Here is a 16,009-nt window from a genome sequence, read left to right as displayed (position 1 = left end):
ATGAGGCGTTCTTCCTCCAGGCGTCTGGTGGTGAGGGAGCGGCGGTGAAGGAGGCCCAGGACCTCCATGTCCTCGGCAGACTGGGAGGGGGAGTTGAAATGTTGGGCCACGGGCCGGTGTGGTTGATTGGTGCGGGTGTCCCGGAGATGTTCACTAAAGCGCTCTGCTAGGAGGCGCCCAGTCTCCCCAATGTAGAGGAGACCGCATCGGGAGCAACGGATACAATAAATGATATTAGTGGATGTGCAAGTAAAACTTTGATGGATGTGGAAGGCTCCTTTAGGGCCTTGAATAGAGGTGAGGGAGGAGGTGTGGGCGCAGGTTTTACCGTTCCTGCGGTGGCAGGGGAAAGTGCCAGGATTGGAGGGTGGGTTGTTTGGGAGCGTGGACCTGACCAGGTAGTCGCGGAGGGAAAGGGTCCAGATATACATACTATCATTGTAACTAACCCCAGCCATACTGTGCAATTTATGCTCAGCAGAGACGAGATCCATGACATCATCTCAAGATTCTGTGTTCTAAAGCCTTTGCACAGATAGTGACATAATGTCCTCGGCTCAGTTTTTAAACTTGCATTTGCTACATTTAAAACTCTGTCATCGGAGCATACAAAATTTGAATTTAACTGTTTTTCCAATGTTCCTGGCCATGAATCATTTTTGTGGAAAGTTTCAGATTAGAGTAGTGCTTTGGTGAAATTCTTTAGCAAATGGCAGTGTTTCATTAAGATTCCTTTGTGGTTTTGTAATATTTGTTACGTACATCCTCATGCAGAATAAAATGCAACAAAATCACAGGATTAATAGAATGACACCACTAAAATATTGGTATGCCATGACCAGCAACAACTTCCATCCATACTGTGAGGTTTCATAACAAAATGTCACAATACATACACTTCACAGGAGCTTTAACAAATCCAATTTAATCTCATGCTTGTAAGGAGATATTAGGACAAGGAAGTGGTAGGTTTTAAGGAGCAGATTCAAGTAGAAGAGAGAAGTGCTTTAGTAGGGAATTCCAGAGTTAAGGTTCTAGCAATGGCAAGGTATCTAGTGGTGGAGCAACTAAAATTGGAGATGGCAAGAAACCAGGATTGAAGAAGCATAGAAGGAAAAGAAAAATCAGTTGCTTTAAAAAGACTTGGCTAGATTTTTTGGCTGGGCTGCCTGGTTGCAGACCCAAAAGTGGAAGCCAATAATGTTGGACAGAGGAAGAAAAACAAAAGACAGGACAACAAATATCCTGAGTCATCACATTTTCAGCAGTTCCACTTTCCAGGCAGGAAGAGCATGGCAAGAATTTTTCTGACCCATGAGCAGGAGGAGGAGACCAACTGCACTTCCCAAACAAGGTTGGATGGAGATCTCAGAATGTCACTCCCAGAGCCTGTATATCCAGTGCCCCCAAGAGTTTTAGTCATAATGCAAAAGTGAGTATTGTACACATGCTTCTTGTTGGGCCTAGCATGTGCAATGCCAGTGCCAATGTTTGTTGGAGAGGGAGTGACCACCTAGTCAGTAGGAATGTGGTCAGGTATATCCATATCTAGCTGCATCTCAGTAAAAGATGTGTAATTGCTAACTCTCATAAATGTCCCTTGAGAGTAGCTTCCTGTAGGGTGCATTGACATGTCCCCATCCTTACTTGGCTGCACATGGCATATGCATTGTGCTTCTTTTTGTGAGCAACTACAGCTTTCATCTTTGTATTTGCAGGAGAAAACAGGCCATGACCTCAAAAAATGGGTCATGGCTAGTAGAGGCATTCCATTCTGTCTATCCTGACCCCCATGGAGAATGAGGGGTTAGAATTGGGAATGAAGCACAATTCTTCCGCCGCCTTCGCCTCCGCGCCTACTTCTTCAACCAGGGTTCTTGCCCACCCTCTGACGACCCCTTCTCCCGCCTCCAACACAACCCATCCACCTGGACACCCCGTGCTGGCCTCTTCCCTGCCCTCGATCTCTTCATAGCCAACTGCTGCTACGACATTAACTGCCTCAACCTCTCCACCCCTCTCACCCACTCCAAGCTCTCACCCTCGGAACGTGCAGCCCTCCACTCCCTCCGTTCCAACCCCAACCTCACTATCAAACCGGCAGACAAGGGAGGCATGGTAGTAGTTTGGCGCACTGACCTTTACACCGCTGAGGCTAAACGCCAGCTTGCGGACACCTCCTCCTACTGCCCCCTTGACCATGACCCCACCTCCCACCACCAAACCATAATCTCCTAGACCATCCATAACCTCAACACCTCGGGGATCCCCCACCACCGCCTCCAACCTCATAGTTCCACAACCCCGCACCGCCTGTTTCTACCTCCTGCCCAAAATCCACAAACCTGACTGCCCCGGCCGACCCATTGTCTCAGCCTACTCCTGCCCCACCGAACTCATCTCTGCATACCTTGACACGGTCCTGTCTCCCTTAGTCCAAGAACTCCCCACCTACGTCCGGGACACCACCCATGCCTCCACCACCTCCATGATTTTTGCTTCCCCGGTCCTCAACGCCTTATCTTCACCATAGACATCCAGTCCCTGTACACCTCCATCCCCCATCACGAAGGACTCAAAGCCCTCTGCTTCTTCCTTTCCTGCTGCACCAACCAGTACCCTTCCACTGACACCCTCCTTCGACTGACTGAACTGGTCCTCACCCTGAACAATTTCTCTTTCCAATCCTCCCACTTCCTCCAAGCCAAAGGAGTAGCCATTGGCACCCGCATGGGCCCCAGCTATGCCTGCCTCTTTGTAGGATATGTGGAACAGTCCATCTTCCGCAGCTACACTGGCACCACCCCCTACCTTTTCCACCGCTACATCGATGACTGTATCGGCGCTGCCTCGTGCTCCCACGAGGAGGTTGAACAGTTCATCCACTTTACCAGCACCTTCTACCCCGACCTCAAATTCACCTGGACCGTCTCAGACTCCTCCCTCCCCTTCCTAGACCTTTCCATTTCTATCTCGGACAACTGAATCAACATGGACATTTACTATAAACCGACCGATTCCCACAGCTACCTAGACTACACCTCCTCCCACCCTGCCCCCTGTAAAAACGCCATCCCATATTCCCAATTCCTTCGTCTCCACCGCATCTGCTCCCAGGAGGACAAGTTCCAATACCGTACAACCCAGATGGCCTCCTTCTTCAAAGACCGCAATTTCCCCCCAGACGTGATCGACAATGCCCTCCACCGCATCTCATCCACTTCCCGCTCCTCCACCTTTGAGCCCCGCCCCTCCAATCGCCACCAGGACAGAACCCCACTGGTCCTCACCTACCACCCCACCAACCTCCATATACATCGTATCATCCGTCGTCATGTCCGCCACCTCCAAACTGACCCTACCACCAGGGATATATTTCCCTCCCCTCCCCTCTCAGCATTCCGAAAAGACCACTCCCTCCGTGACTCCCTCGTCAGGTCCACAACCCCCACCAACCCAACCTCCACACCCGGCACCTTCCCCTGCAACTGCAAGAAATGCAAAACTTGTGCCCACACCTCCCCCCCCTTACTTCCCTCCAAGGCCCCAAGGGATCCTTCCATATCCACCACAAATTCACCTGCACCTCCACACACATCATTTACTGCACCCGATGCGGCCTCCTCTATATTGGGGAGACAGGCCGCCTACTTGAGGAACATTTCAGAGAACACCTCTGGGACACCCGGACCAACCAACCCAACCACCCCGTGGCTCAACACTTCAACTCCCCCTCCCACTCCACCAAAGACATGCAGGTCCTTGGACTCCTCCATCGCCAGACCATAGCAACACGACGGTTGGAGGAAGAGCGCCTCATCTTCCGCCTAGGAACCCTCCAACCACAAGGGATGAACTCAGATTTTTCCAGTTTCCACATTTCCCCTCCCCCCACCTTGTCTCAGTCAAATCTCTCGAACTCAGCACCGCCTTCCTAACCTGCAATCTTCTTCCTGACCTCTCCTCCCCCACCCCCCACTCCAGCCTATCACCCTCACCTTGACCTCCTTCCACCTATCGCATTTCCAACGCCCCTCCCCCAAGTCCCTCCTCCCTACCTTTTATCTTAGCCTGCTGGACACACTTTCCTTATTCCTGAAGAAGGGCTCATGCCCCGAAACATCGATTCTCCTGCTCCTTGGATGCTGCCTGATCTGCTGCGCTTTTCCAGCAACACATTTTCAGCTCTGATCTCCAGCATTTGCAGTCCTCACTTTCTCAGTGAAGCACAGTAGCCTATCCATTGCTAATTGCAAACAAAACTGCAAACTCTAGTAAGTAGTAAGCCATGACAGTATCTTTGCCAAACATAAGATATAGTTACAAGTTCACTATGGAAAATATGGAGCTCCACATTAGGGGTAGTTTAAAGGCTGCAATGGAAATGCCATAAGCCTTCATTTGGTCTTTCCTCACAGGCAGGACAGGCAGAAGAATAGGAAATTGGAGAATAGGAAATTACCCTTAAGGGTAATTGGCAGCCTGATAAGGGGGAGTCTCATCATCTCCCCCACCACACACTTCTTCAACTAGTGCAGGTAATTGCATGTGAAAGGCATCCCCTTGGATTCGAGGATGCAACCTATTGAGCACTGCACTGATGTACATGAATAAGCAATGGAGGACTTTGAGGCAAAGGTAATGTTGAGCCTCGGGTAACTCGAGTCATCAGCAACATGGCGAATGCTGCAGCTGTAATGGACAGTGAGGGAAGGCAACACATGGTGGAGCTTTTAGAGGCTATGTATTCCCAAGCACAGAAGATAGATGAACCCATCCAGGCCTTGGGTGATGTTATGCCTCTGGCATGTTGACGCATGTTTTCCTCTATGAAGAGATTTGTGTCCCTCATGGTGAATAAGATCTAACAATTTGGTCTAGATGTAGGAATTCTGTCCAGACCTGAATAACATCATCCTGTCTGTGAGCTCTCTGCAATTAATAGGTAGATGAGGGCGGGGGGGAAGAGGTACTTTTCCTTGTGCCATCAAAGGGGACTACTAAACTAAGCAGAAAATTTTATTTTCACTCAACCTATTTGGATATGTTGTAACATACCTTGGGCAGGTAGACATGAACCCCCACCTTCTACCACAGTTGTGTCCTGAATTGAAGCCCAATCTTGAATACAATTAACCCTAATTGATAAACAAAAGAGAAGAAATGCAAGAGTTGCACTGTCTGCTGCAGTTTCATTTGGGACAACAGTGATAATCAATGTCATTACTTTCCTGATTTTTTTAATATATTGCTGTGACCCCCTTCCAAGCTCCTGTCACTGAATTTGCAATTAATGGGTGTGCCAGAATTACCAGAAGAGATTAATGTATTGTTCATGAGGGCTAGTATATTTTGTACATTGAAAACCAAAATCAGAATCAGAACCAGGTGTGGCTGGAATGTCAGTGCTCGCTCTTTTAGTGCAGAATCAAAGCTGAAAGAGAATGATGAAACAAATATTTGTGGGGAAAACATTACAAATAAGAAACTGCAAAACAAAAATAAATGAAGAAAAATATCATTCAAAGGCACATAATCAAAAGGAAACAAAGTAATTTAGTGAAACCTGTCAACTTCAGGGACCTTCTTTGAACAAAGCAGGTCCTGGGATACAATTTGCTGCTTTGTACAGGTGAAACTGACAAAAAATATTGTGCAATCTCATTATTTTAATGATCAATAGAATGTTGCCAGTAAAATCTATTCTTTACAATCATTGATTTTCATCCAATCCTCCAGCAGATTTTCCATACAAAAGAATTTTCAAAGAAAGAAATGTTTTGCAGCTGTAGAGTTCTTGTCATGTCCTCTGGGTTTTGCCAAATGGCGTATGATAGGAGACAGACAAACTCTCTGTCTCTGTCTCCTAATTGTATTGATAGAAGTATAAATCTATAGATTGTTGGGGCCACTTGTATGAAGTATAAATTTATGAACGTCTGCTCTATCCTTTGATCCTATATGATCCTTTGCATCATTTATTCAAGTAATAAGAACATTTAGTATGTTACTGCTAATGCTTAATGTAAGTATAAGTAATTTATGTCATAGAATCCCTACAGTGGGGCAGTAGGGCTTTTGGCTACCACGTTCACACCAACTTGCCGAAGAACATTCCATTCCACCCAGATTCACCTTTCTACTCAGCTATGTTATGCTATATTTCCAATGGCTAATCCACTTATCCTGTATATCCCTGGACACTACGGGCAATTTAGTGTAGCCAATCCACCTAAACTGCACATCTTTGGACTGTGGGAAGAAACCAGAGCGCCCGGAGGAAACCCATGCAGAAATGGGGAGAATATCTATGTGGAGTTTGCACAGTCACCTGAGGGTGGAATTGAACCAGAGTCCCTGACACTGTGGGGGTATCAGTGCTAGCTACTGTGCCGCCACAAAAATGTGTTCCTCAAAAGTCTAAATTTCATTTTTGAGCACTGTTAATATGCTTTTACAATACAAAATGATTTTGTGGGGGGATATCCAACTCACATTTGGGCACATTGAGTTCATATGGGCTGATATCATATGATATCAGACTGAAGAATAAAATACATTGAAAATGAGTAGTTCCTCAAATTCCCATAGGGCAGAAAGTCATAGAAAGGCAAGCATTACTGTCTTAATTAATAACAGAAAACCAAATTGAAGTTTGTTTGAGGAAAGTAACCAGAACACATAGTTTTGTACCTGACTCATTCCTATACATACAGTTTTTTGAAAGCATTATTTCTTTTCTGTTAATTGCTGCATTTGCAATCAAGCTATAGTATGTGGTTTGTGTCATCTGTGTACATTCTTTATTTTTTGCTTTCCTGAAATACACACCTTTAGTGATGTGCGATTCCCATCTATTGCAAAAATGTGCCCTTGATGCTGATTTCTGGATTTAAGGACATTTCTGTTTTTTAAGTGGGTTCTCAGCCTCTTGTAAGAGGTCAGTGTCTAAATCCAATCAATGAACAGCTCTGTAGTTCATTACATAAGCTTGTTTGCACTTCAGAGATCCATGAATTGGTCTGTTCAGTCATCCATAGCAGCACTGAACACCAAGAATAATCAACCTCTAGCTACATTGCATTTTTTCCTACAAATAACATCAGATGAATACAGGTTGTTGTTTTCATTAGTGTAGGTAGACATAGAGGTGTTAGAAATAAGATTTAAGTATATTCAATATGCTTGGTATTTGGTTTGCTTGTTTGGTTCTGGCGATTTGGTAAATAAATACTTTCAAAAACTCTGAAAGATTAGACCTCCTTTTTATCATATTTCACAATCAGTTAATGAACTGTTGACATTTCTACCTGATTAGAAATGAAGACTGTCAGTATTTTGCTTTCATCTATCAAGATTCAAAATGTAAAGTTTTACTACCAGGATGCTGATATGGAGAGGAATATGTTTTGATCAAAATTGACTATTTTTAAAAATGTTATGGAAGTAAATAGTAACTGATTAGAAATATCTAATTTTATGACTTATTTCATTTCTCCACCTACTTCCTTATTATACTAACCCCAAATTGGGTTTCAATCTGTTGGTGATATTGGAAGTATAGTTGTAAGTAGCAATGCTGAAAATTGCCCTATTTTCTCACTTTTGTGCTACATACATCGCAGGGTAAGAAATTTAAAAAGCTGTAATTTTACCAGACCGAAGTACTGTTGAGGAATTTTTAATTCTTTATATAGAATCACAAATATATATATTTCAACCATGGACAGGAAAGTTGAGAAAGCAGCGATGCTGCCAGACCTGCTGAATTTCTTCAAATATTTTTGTTTTTGTTTCAGATTTCCAGTATCTGCAGTTTTTTTTCCTGTCAGGAAAGTTGTGTTTGTTTATAGCAGAAAAGGCTGAGAGGATAATTAATAGAGGTGTTAAACTAATGCAAGATTTTGATTAAGTAAGGAAAACCTCTTATTGGTTGATGAATTGATCACACAGGGCATAGATTCAGGTTATTGGCTAAAAAACAACCCAGTGACAACATGAATAATATTTGTTGTGCACAACCAAGGATTTGGAATGCACTGTTTGATATGGTAATAGTTATAGATTAGACATTAACTTTCAAAAGGGAGTTGGATAAATACTTGAAGGAAAATTGTAAATGCACGGTTAAAGGGAAGGAGCTGAGAGGTGGGACTAGCTGCATTTGTAAAAGCTAATCCGGACTCAATGAATTAAATGGCACACTTCATTTTGTACTTATTCTATGGAAGGTGATGCTTAATATTGAAGGAAAACTAGATCAATATCTGTATTGGAAAATCTGACTGATTAGACTATGGATTTTAATCATGATGTGGAGGTGTTGGTGTTGGATTGGGGTGGACAAAGTTACAAAATCACACAATACCAGGTTATAGTCGAAGAAGTTTATTTGGAAGCACTAGGTTTTGGAGTGCTGCTCCTTCATCAGGTAGCTGTAGAGTAGGATTGTAACACACAGAATTTACAGCAAAAGACCAAAGTGTCATACAACTGAAACGATATATTGAACAGACCTAGATTGCTGCTAAGTCTTTCATCTTTTAGAATGGGTTGCAGTTATCAGTTCATTAATATGTAAATCCCAGAACTACTTTCAAGTCACATTCTCAAGATAACTTCACGTTTTATATAAAAAAAAGTGACCTCTCAGCTCAGACTGAAATGTACGAGGTCAGAGTCTATCTGGATCCCAATCTTGAGCCAGTCTGGTTTTATTTCCAAAGTAGGAATTTATAAAATGTTACATGGTTTGACTGCCTGTAATTGCAGATACATTCTAATTCTGCAAATGCAAATTCACCTCAGAGAGATTTGTGTGTTTGCCTGCATGGAATAGAGTGAGAGTGTGTGTATGTGTGTGTGCATGTGAGAGTATGTGTTTGTGCCTGCATGGGATAGAGTGAGAGTGTGTGTATGTGTGTGCGTGCTTAGTAAAGTGTGTGCATGATTGTGAAGGAGTAGAAACCTGTGAGAGGTTGTCTGCGTTGGAGTGAGTGGGGGGTGTATGTCTGAGAGAGAGTCTGCGTGAGTATGCAAGAGAAAGTGTATGAGAGTGTGTACGGTGTAGTGGGGTCACCTGAAGGGTGACATGAACCCACAGTCCCAGATGAGGCCATCTTCATGGGTACCGAACTTGGCTGTCAGCCTCTGCTTAGCCACTCTGTGTTGTTGCATATCCCGAAGTCGTTCTCGGAGGATGGTCAGCTGAAGATCCGAGGCCAAATGTCCCTGACCGCTGAAGTGTTCCCCGACTTGGAGGGAACATCCCTGTCTGGTGATTGTTGTGCGGTGTCCATTCATCCGTTGTCATAGCAGCGTATAGACAATGTTGGCCGAGTCACATGAGTACCTGCCACGTACATGGTGGGTGGTGTCCCCACATGTAATGGTAGTATCCATGTCAACATTCTGATACGTTTTGCAGTGGTTGCTATGACAGGGTTGTGTGGTTGTGTGATTGACACTATCCTTAAGGCTGGGCAGTTTGCTGCGAACAATGGTCTGTTTCAGGTTCAGCGGTTGTTTAAAGGCGAGAAGTGAAGACATAAGGAAGGTCTTGGTGAGGTGCACATCTTCATCGATAATGTGTTGCAGGTTGAAAAGAACATGGTGTAGTTTCTCTGCACCCTGGACAATGAGGGATACCCTATCTTTCGCATCCTGTGTCTGTCTCCTGAGGAGGTTATTACAGTTTCCAGCCGTGGCATGTCCGAACTGGCGCTCGATGAGTTGAGCATCGTACCCTGTTCTTATGAGGTCATCCTTCAGCATTGCTCATGTGTCTGTCACATTCCTCCTATCTGAACAGATCCTGTGGGGCTGTTTTAATATATTTAGGGTGGATGCTAGAGAAGTACAGCTTTGTGAGGTTATCTGTGAGTTTGTGGTCGAGTGAGGGACTGAGGTGCCCATCCTTGATACAGATGCGTGTCCAAGAATGAGATTGATACTAAAGAATAGTCCATGGTAAGTCTGATATGATTAAACTTGTTGATATCACTGTGTAGTTGTTTCAGTGATTCTAGTGGTGCAGAGGAAGAAAATGGTATATAGTGTTGGTTGGAGGTCCTGTACAGTAAAGGTGTTTTGTTTGAAGTTGTGCATGAAAGTGTTTGCATATTGGGTGCAAATTAGGGCCCCATAGCTGACCGTGTGTCTGGATAAAGAACTGGTTGTCAAAGGTGAAAACGTTGTGGTTGAGGATGAAGCAATTGAGTTGTAGGATGGTGCTCAGAGATTGGCAGTTGTTGCAATGATGCTATCTTTGTGAAGTATGCTGGTGTAGAGTGCCAAAAAGTCCATTGTGAGGAGGCATGTTCCCAGCCAAACTGGTCAGTCAAAACTGAGTTTCTGGAAGAAACCCAGAGTGTCACGATTTTAAGATGCCCTTGACATAGCCAGAGGTGTTTGCAATCAGGGTCCCATTGCCTGACACGATGGGATGACCAGGTGTGTTGGCTTTGTCTATCTTCGGAAGGCAGTAGAAATCCCCTACATGAGTATGTGGGAGAATGCGTAGGTACTATGTAGGACTGGATCAAAAGTCTTGGCCAATCTGTTTAGTTCATTGATGTGTTCTTTGGTTGGATTGGTCGGTAGTCGCCTGTAGTGTTCCCGGTTGTCGGTACCACACACGCCAGCGCAGCCACCTTCTCACAGGCTTATACTCTGTCATACACACACACTGTCTACCAAGCATGTGTGCTCACAAACTCTCTCACATGCAATCTCCCTCTCTCACTCATACACACGCACACACACACACACACAAATATACAAACACACGTTTATGAGGTGAATTTGCATTTCAGAATTGTAATTGCAGATGCATTCTATTTTGTTCAAAAAGCACACAATCTGCAGGCAGCCAATCCATGTGATATTTTATAAATTCCTACTTTGGAAATAGAAACAGTTTGGCTCAGGATTAGGATACAAACAGACTTTAACCTCATCCCTTTTAATGCAATGTCTGAGCAGAGATATTACTTTTCTATATAAAACATTGTTACCTCGAGAATGTAACTTGAAAAAAATTCTAGGATTTACATATTAATAAACCCATTCCAAAAGATAAAAGACTTAACAGCAATATATCATTTCAGTTGCATGATACTTTGATCTTTTGCTATAAGTTCTGCATTTTACTCTACAGTTACCAGATGAAGGAGCAGCGCTCCGAAAGCTAGTACTTCCAAATAAACCTGTTGGATTGTAACCTGGTGTTATGTGATTTTTAACTATGGATTTTAATGGCACTGAATGATTCCGTACAGTAGGTTCTACTGCTGTATAACTCCCATGCCTGAGGGAGAATTTGAATTGTTTTGTGTTTGTGAAAATATAATTTGCCAATCTAGTTGATATGTTCAAATTATTTGAAAGAGAGGTTATAAAGATGTCTACTGAATGGGTAATTGTAGTTTGAAGTGAATAAATACAATGTTATGCTTTTACATTTGAATTGATTGCAGTTCACATACTGGATATATTTTAGGCCAACACTTTTGGCATGATTGAATCTGTAAATGAACAAAAAGTGCATATGTGTCCCAGATTACTGCCAGTTGTAGCAGACTCCCATTGTCTGTACAGATGAATACAGACCCATGCCAATATCCTGATAGAGTGGGAATTTGGCTTGTTTGATTGCATTGGTTCACAATCAGCTCTGCTTCATTTCTGGATTGGATTGTTTGCAAAATTCCTGAACTCCAACTTTTCTGACCAGAAGCTCTTTTTGTTTTGTACTAAGAGTTGACTAAAAATCCAAAATAATGGAACTGGTATTTATTCAACATAACTAGATTTTTTTTTCCCTTAGAGTTGATGTTAAAGGAATATGTTTTCATATTTGCTTCTCTCAATAGCTCTGATGACCCAAATAATTTATTTAAACATGTTTGTGAAATTAACTTATGTACCAAGCTATGTGATGGTGATTGGCTTATCTGCACAGGTGGAAATGGGTAGTCCTGCTAAAATACATGGTTGGGCGATCATACTTATGGAAACTATGACACCAAGACTGAGAATTGTTTCAGCCTCAAATAGTTGTGGCAGCAGGGTTGATGTTGATAACTAGGGAATTGAGGTTGCATCAAGGGTTGAAGCACATGATTTTGGTCATATTGCTATTTAGTAAAGCTGCTATAGGTCTGGTTGATAGCAACAATACTTTTAAAACTTCTAGAATGCTTTTCTGTATTCCCTCAAATGAGAGCCTTGATGTGAAACTGACCTACCATCTATCAGTAAACACATCAGATTCTTTTATATATGTATGAAAATGTAGGGAAAGAGTGAGGAAATGTCCCATTTCACACAAAAAGCAGAAAACAAATAAAATAGAAATCCTGGCAGGAAGTAGATATACAATGAGAAAAGAATCAAGAATGTACACTTTGTCTTTTGGGAAGCTGTTTCATACAGTATTTGATTTAATCATGTTTATTGTTTCTCCTTTTATTAAGGGCACTGAAAATCTTGCAGCCACAATTCAGCCTGAAATGCAAATTGAACATGGGGCAATCCAGATTCAACAAGGAGAGAATGGAGAAGTTGTTCAAATCCAAATGCCAGTCAATACTGTCAGCAGTTAAAACCAAATGAACCATAGCTATAAGAGCACAGAGAGAAAACAGATTTGCACAGTGCAAGTGATGGCCAAGTTGCAGGTGCACATTATCGTAGCAAGATCTGAAGCTCCTCACATTACAAAAGAATAAAGTATTTCAGTTCTGAGAAACAAAAAAAACTTGATCATTTGAAGAACTTGTCTCCTATTTCAGATTAACTATTGTGGACATTGGGATTAACTGTTAACCATGTGAAATAAGAAAAATACATATCTGTGCAACAACCTATTAGCTTTTATTATTCATTGTAATTTTATAGGGCCTTGTTTAACTGCAGTTTTGTCTTAATTGCTACTGAAGTGTTTTGGTTTGAAAAATGAATTACACAGATGCTTTGAAGAAATGTATTTATGAATCTTATACACTATATCTAGAATTGAGGGAGTTTATTTTTTCATTTATTATTTGCAGCTGCAAGCCCTTAGGCAAAGCCAATAAAGCCTTTTTGTAACTAATTTTAGGAGGAAGATATGCCAGTCAATTAAGGAGATTTGTTGTAATTATTATGAAAAGGATGTGTGAAGTACCGCCAGTTCTTTCAGCCTGAAGTAAATTAACATTTTACTGCTTAGTTAAGGTGCAGCAATATGGTGTAATTTTGAACATGCATCATAAAGGAAACACACAGTTGCAGTCTTGATAAAGACTTGTCTGCTACGGAAATATTCTTGTAAAGAGCTTATTAAATCAATGAGAAACTGACACCACTGTGTTTAACTTTTAAAGTGGATAATAGGAACACAACCAAGACTATGATGATAACATTAGTCATAGAAACATGCGTTTAATGACTTTTAGGATCAGTTTTACTTTAAGTCCAGTTGACCAAAAAACCTATAAACCAGTGTTTTCCCAACAAATCATGTGGAGAAGAATATTTAGAGAATTTTCCCTATTATTTGCAAAGGCGCATTCCTGTTTGTTATTACTGTTTTGATTTCTAAACACTCCAATTGTATTTTAAATATTAATAATACTGAAAAGGTCAATCCAAAATTTTTCTTTGATTGGTGAGAAAAGCCTTGATAGGCAAGTCATACATCCTAGAATGTACTTATTTGACTTGTGCCAGTCTAAAATGGAATTGGCTGAGAAAGGCAGCCCACAACTAAAGATCATAGGGATGAGGTGCCATATTCTATTATGCTGTTAGCTCAAGAGTTATATCAATACTTCTGATTGCTCTGTTGTTTTCTTTTATCTCAGCTGATGTTACCCTTTGATCCCATTAGCCCTAAGAACCATATCTAACTTTTCCTAAAAAAAAATTCAATGTTTTGTCTTTAACTGCTTTGTATTATGAATTCAACAAACTCATCACTGTCTGGTGAAGAAATTTCTCATCTCAGTCCTAAATTTCCTACCCCCATCCTTCAGCTGTGACCCTGAGTTCTGGACTCCACATTTATCGAAAAAATCTTTCCTGCATTCCCAGAGTTATATCATTATTTTTGTACTTTTATTTCTTTTTATGATCCCAACTGATATCATTACCAGAATAATCAGTTCCCAAACTGAAGTCTGGCTTGATAGATCATATTTAATAAAGTAGTCTTTCACTGAAACACAAGCAAGCAATGCTATAGATTTGGTCTTTACAATAAGGCAAGTTTATTATGCAAAGAAAGTGAACAAATAGGAGCCAAGCTATTTACATATACCACAACTTTGAAGATTTCAAAATGCATGGTAAAATACAATTTTCTTAACCCCCAACAGCTTTGCAGTGCTCAAATAGCAGAGAATTTGCTTCTCTTTCTAATCTAAAGGGGTTACTAGTCAATTTCCACTTTTCAGAATCTAATTGTTGTTCTTTGAGTCTTCATACAACTGACTGTAGACTTTCTCAGATTGAAAAACACCATCAGCCTTTTAGCCAACTACTCTGGTCTGGAACTGTCGAAATAAACTCTTTACATTGAGAGAACTTATTTCTTAGCAGCTTTGAATTAGATTAGATTCCCTACAGTACAAAAACAGACCATTTGGCCCAACATGTCCACACTGACCCTCTGAAGAGTAATCCACCCAATACTTACTCCTGACTAATATACCTAACATTGTGGGCAATTTAGCATGGCCAATTTACCTAACCTGCACATCTTTGGACCGTGGGAGGAAACTGGAGCACCTGGAGGAAACCCACGCAGGCACAGGGAGAATGTGCAAACTCCACAAGTTGGCCGAGACGGGAATGATCTCCTTCCGTAGAGATCATCAGTTTTGTACGTCCAGGTTAAACTAGCACATTTACAAAGCTGAAACCAAAAATTGTGGGTGTTTCTCCTAAGTCAAAAAGACATTTCCCAAAGCTTGAAGCTGAATTCATTTCACAGTACTTTTGCTCATAAAATCTCTGCCAAAATAAACAAATTCTGATTCACCAAGAATCACCCACATTTTCTTTTTAAACAAAACTGCTTTAGAAAGCCTTGCAAGCTAATCACCAACTTCTACATGCTTTTAGTTCAAAATTCAAACCCAAAAATTATATTAAAATATATATTAGCATACACCTTGTATCACAATCATTTTTTGCTTCCAACTTTTCTCCTTTAGTATTTTTGCTTCCTTCTCTTCTAAATTTTACTGATCAGCTTCAGGCACAAACTCAAGCAGTGAGTATTGCCTTTTTGATAGTATCGTACTCTGCAGATTGTTCTTCTTACAGACTGGAATACACTGTACCTGTCTAAAGATGTCATAACATTAAGCCCAACATCTTTTGGTCACTGAGTTTGGCTCAGTCCCACCTTAAATGAAGCAAAATATTTTGACGCCATCCTAAGTACACTTAAGCACTAAATACACATTCTTCGTCAAATCCCTCCTTCGAATCTGAATCATCTACCAAGGCATTACCTCCTCCTTCCTCCTTAATTCTAAGCTTTTCCTTGGCCACCTCATGTTGTATATATTCCCTAACTTTTTTTAGTTGGAGTTTTAGTTATTCTATCTCCTTTTATGTTCCTCACTTTCCATCCTGTTTTTTCTTCTTGTTCCCTTTCCACTTCAAGTTTTTCTTAACTTTATGTCACTTTCTATTAATTTCTGCTTTTCCACTTCTTTTGATGAAATAATTCCCTTTGTTTCTTGTGTTATTTTTACTTATGAGAGTTGTGTTGAGGTTTGAGACATTTTTGCCATGAGTCCTATTGCATGTAATTTTTGTATCTTACCAAACCCCCCATATTAATTATATTCTCTACTCTTTTATTTCTGTCATGTCTGATTTTGGCTCCATTTTATCCCAAGCAATTCCCACTTAGCAGATATTCCAGAATCCACCATCCTTTGTACAGGTGTCGTCAATGAAAACCTGTTCCTAGCACTGTGCCTGACATTTTCCCTGAACATGACAGATGGAA

General features: G+C 41.4%; 1 protein-coding gene across 2 annotated transcripts in view; it reads left to right on the top strand.

Annotated features, from left to right (window-relative positions):
• Positions 1–13,343, top strand: part of banp (BTG3 associated nuclear protein) — a 233,643-nt gene extending 220,300 nt beyond the window's left edge. For both annotated transcript variants that reach the window (XM_072596119.1, XM_072596118.1), the window contains exon 13: positions 12,477–13,343. In XM_072596119.1, coding sequence (XP_072452220.1) covers positions 12,477–12,605 — 129 coding nt within the window. In that variant the 3' untranslated portion in view covers positions 12,606–13,343. The remainder of the gene's footprint in view (positions 1–12,476) is intronic.
• The last annotated feature ends 2,666 nt before the right edge of the window (positions 13,344–16,009 follow it).

The sequence above is a fragment of the Chiloscyllium punctatum genome, chromosome 26 (assembly GCF_047496795.1).
Source record: "Chiloscyllium punctatum isolate Juve2018m chromosome 26, sChiPun1.3, whole genome shotgun sequence".
NCBI classification, from domain to species: domain Eukaryota; kingdom Metazoa; phylum Chordata; class Chondrichthyes; order Orectolobiformes; family Hemiscylliidae; genus Chiloscyllium; species Chiloscyllium punctatum.
Note: the sequence above shows the minus strand (reverse complement) of the source record. Positions and strands in the feature narration are given on the sequence as shown.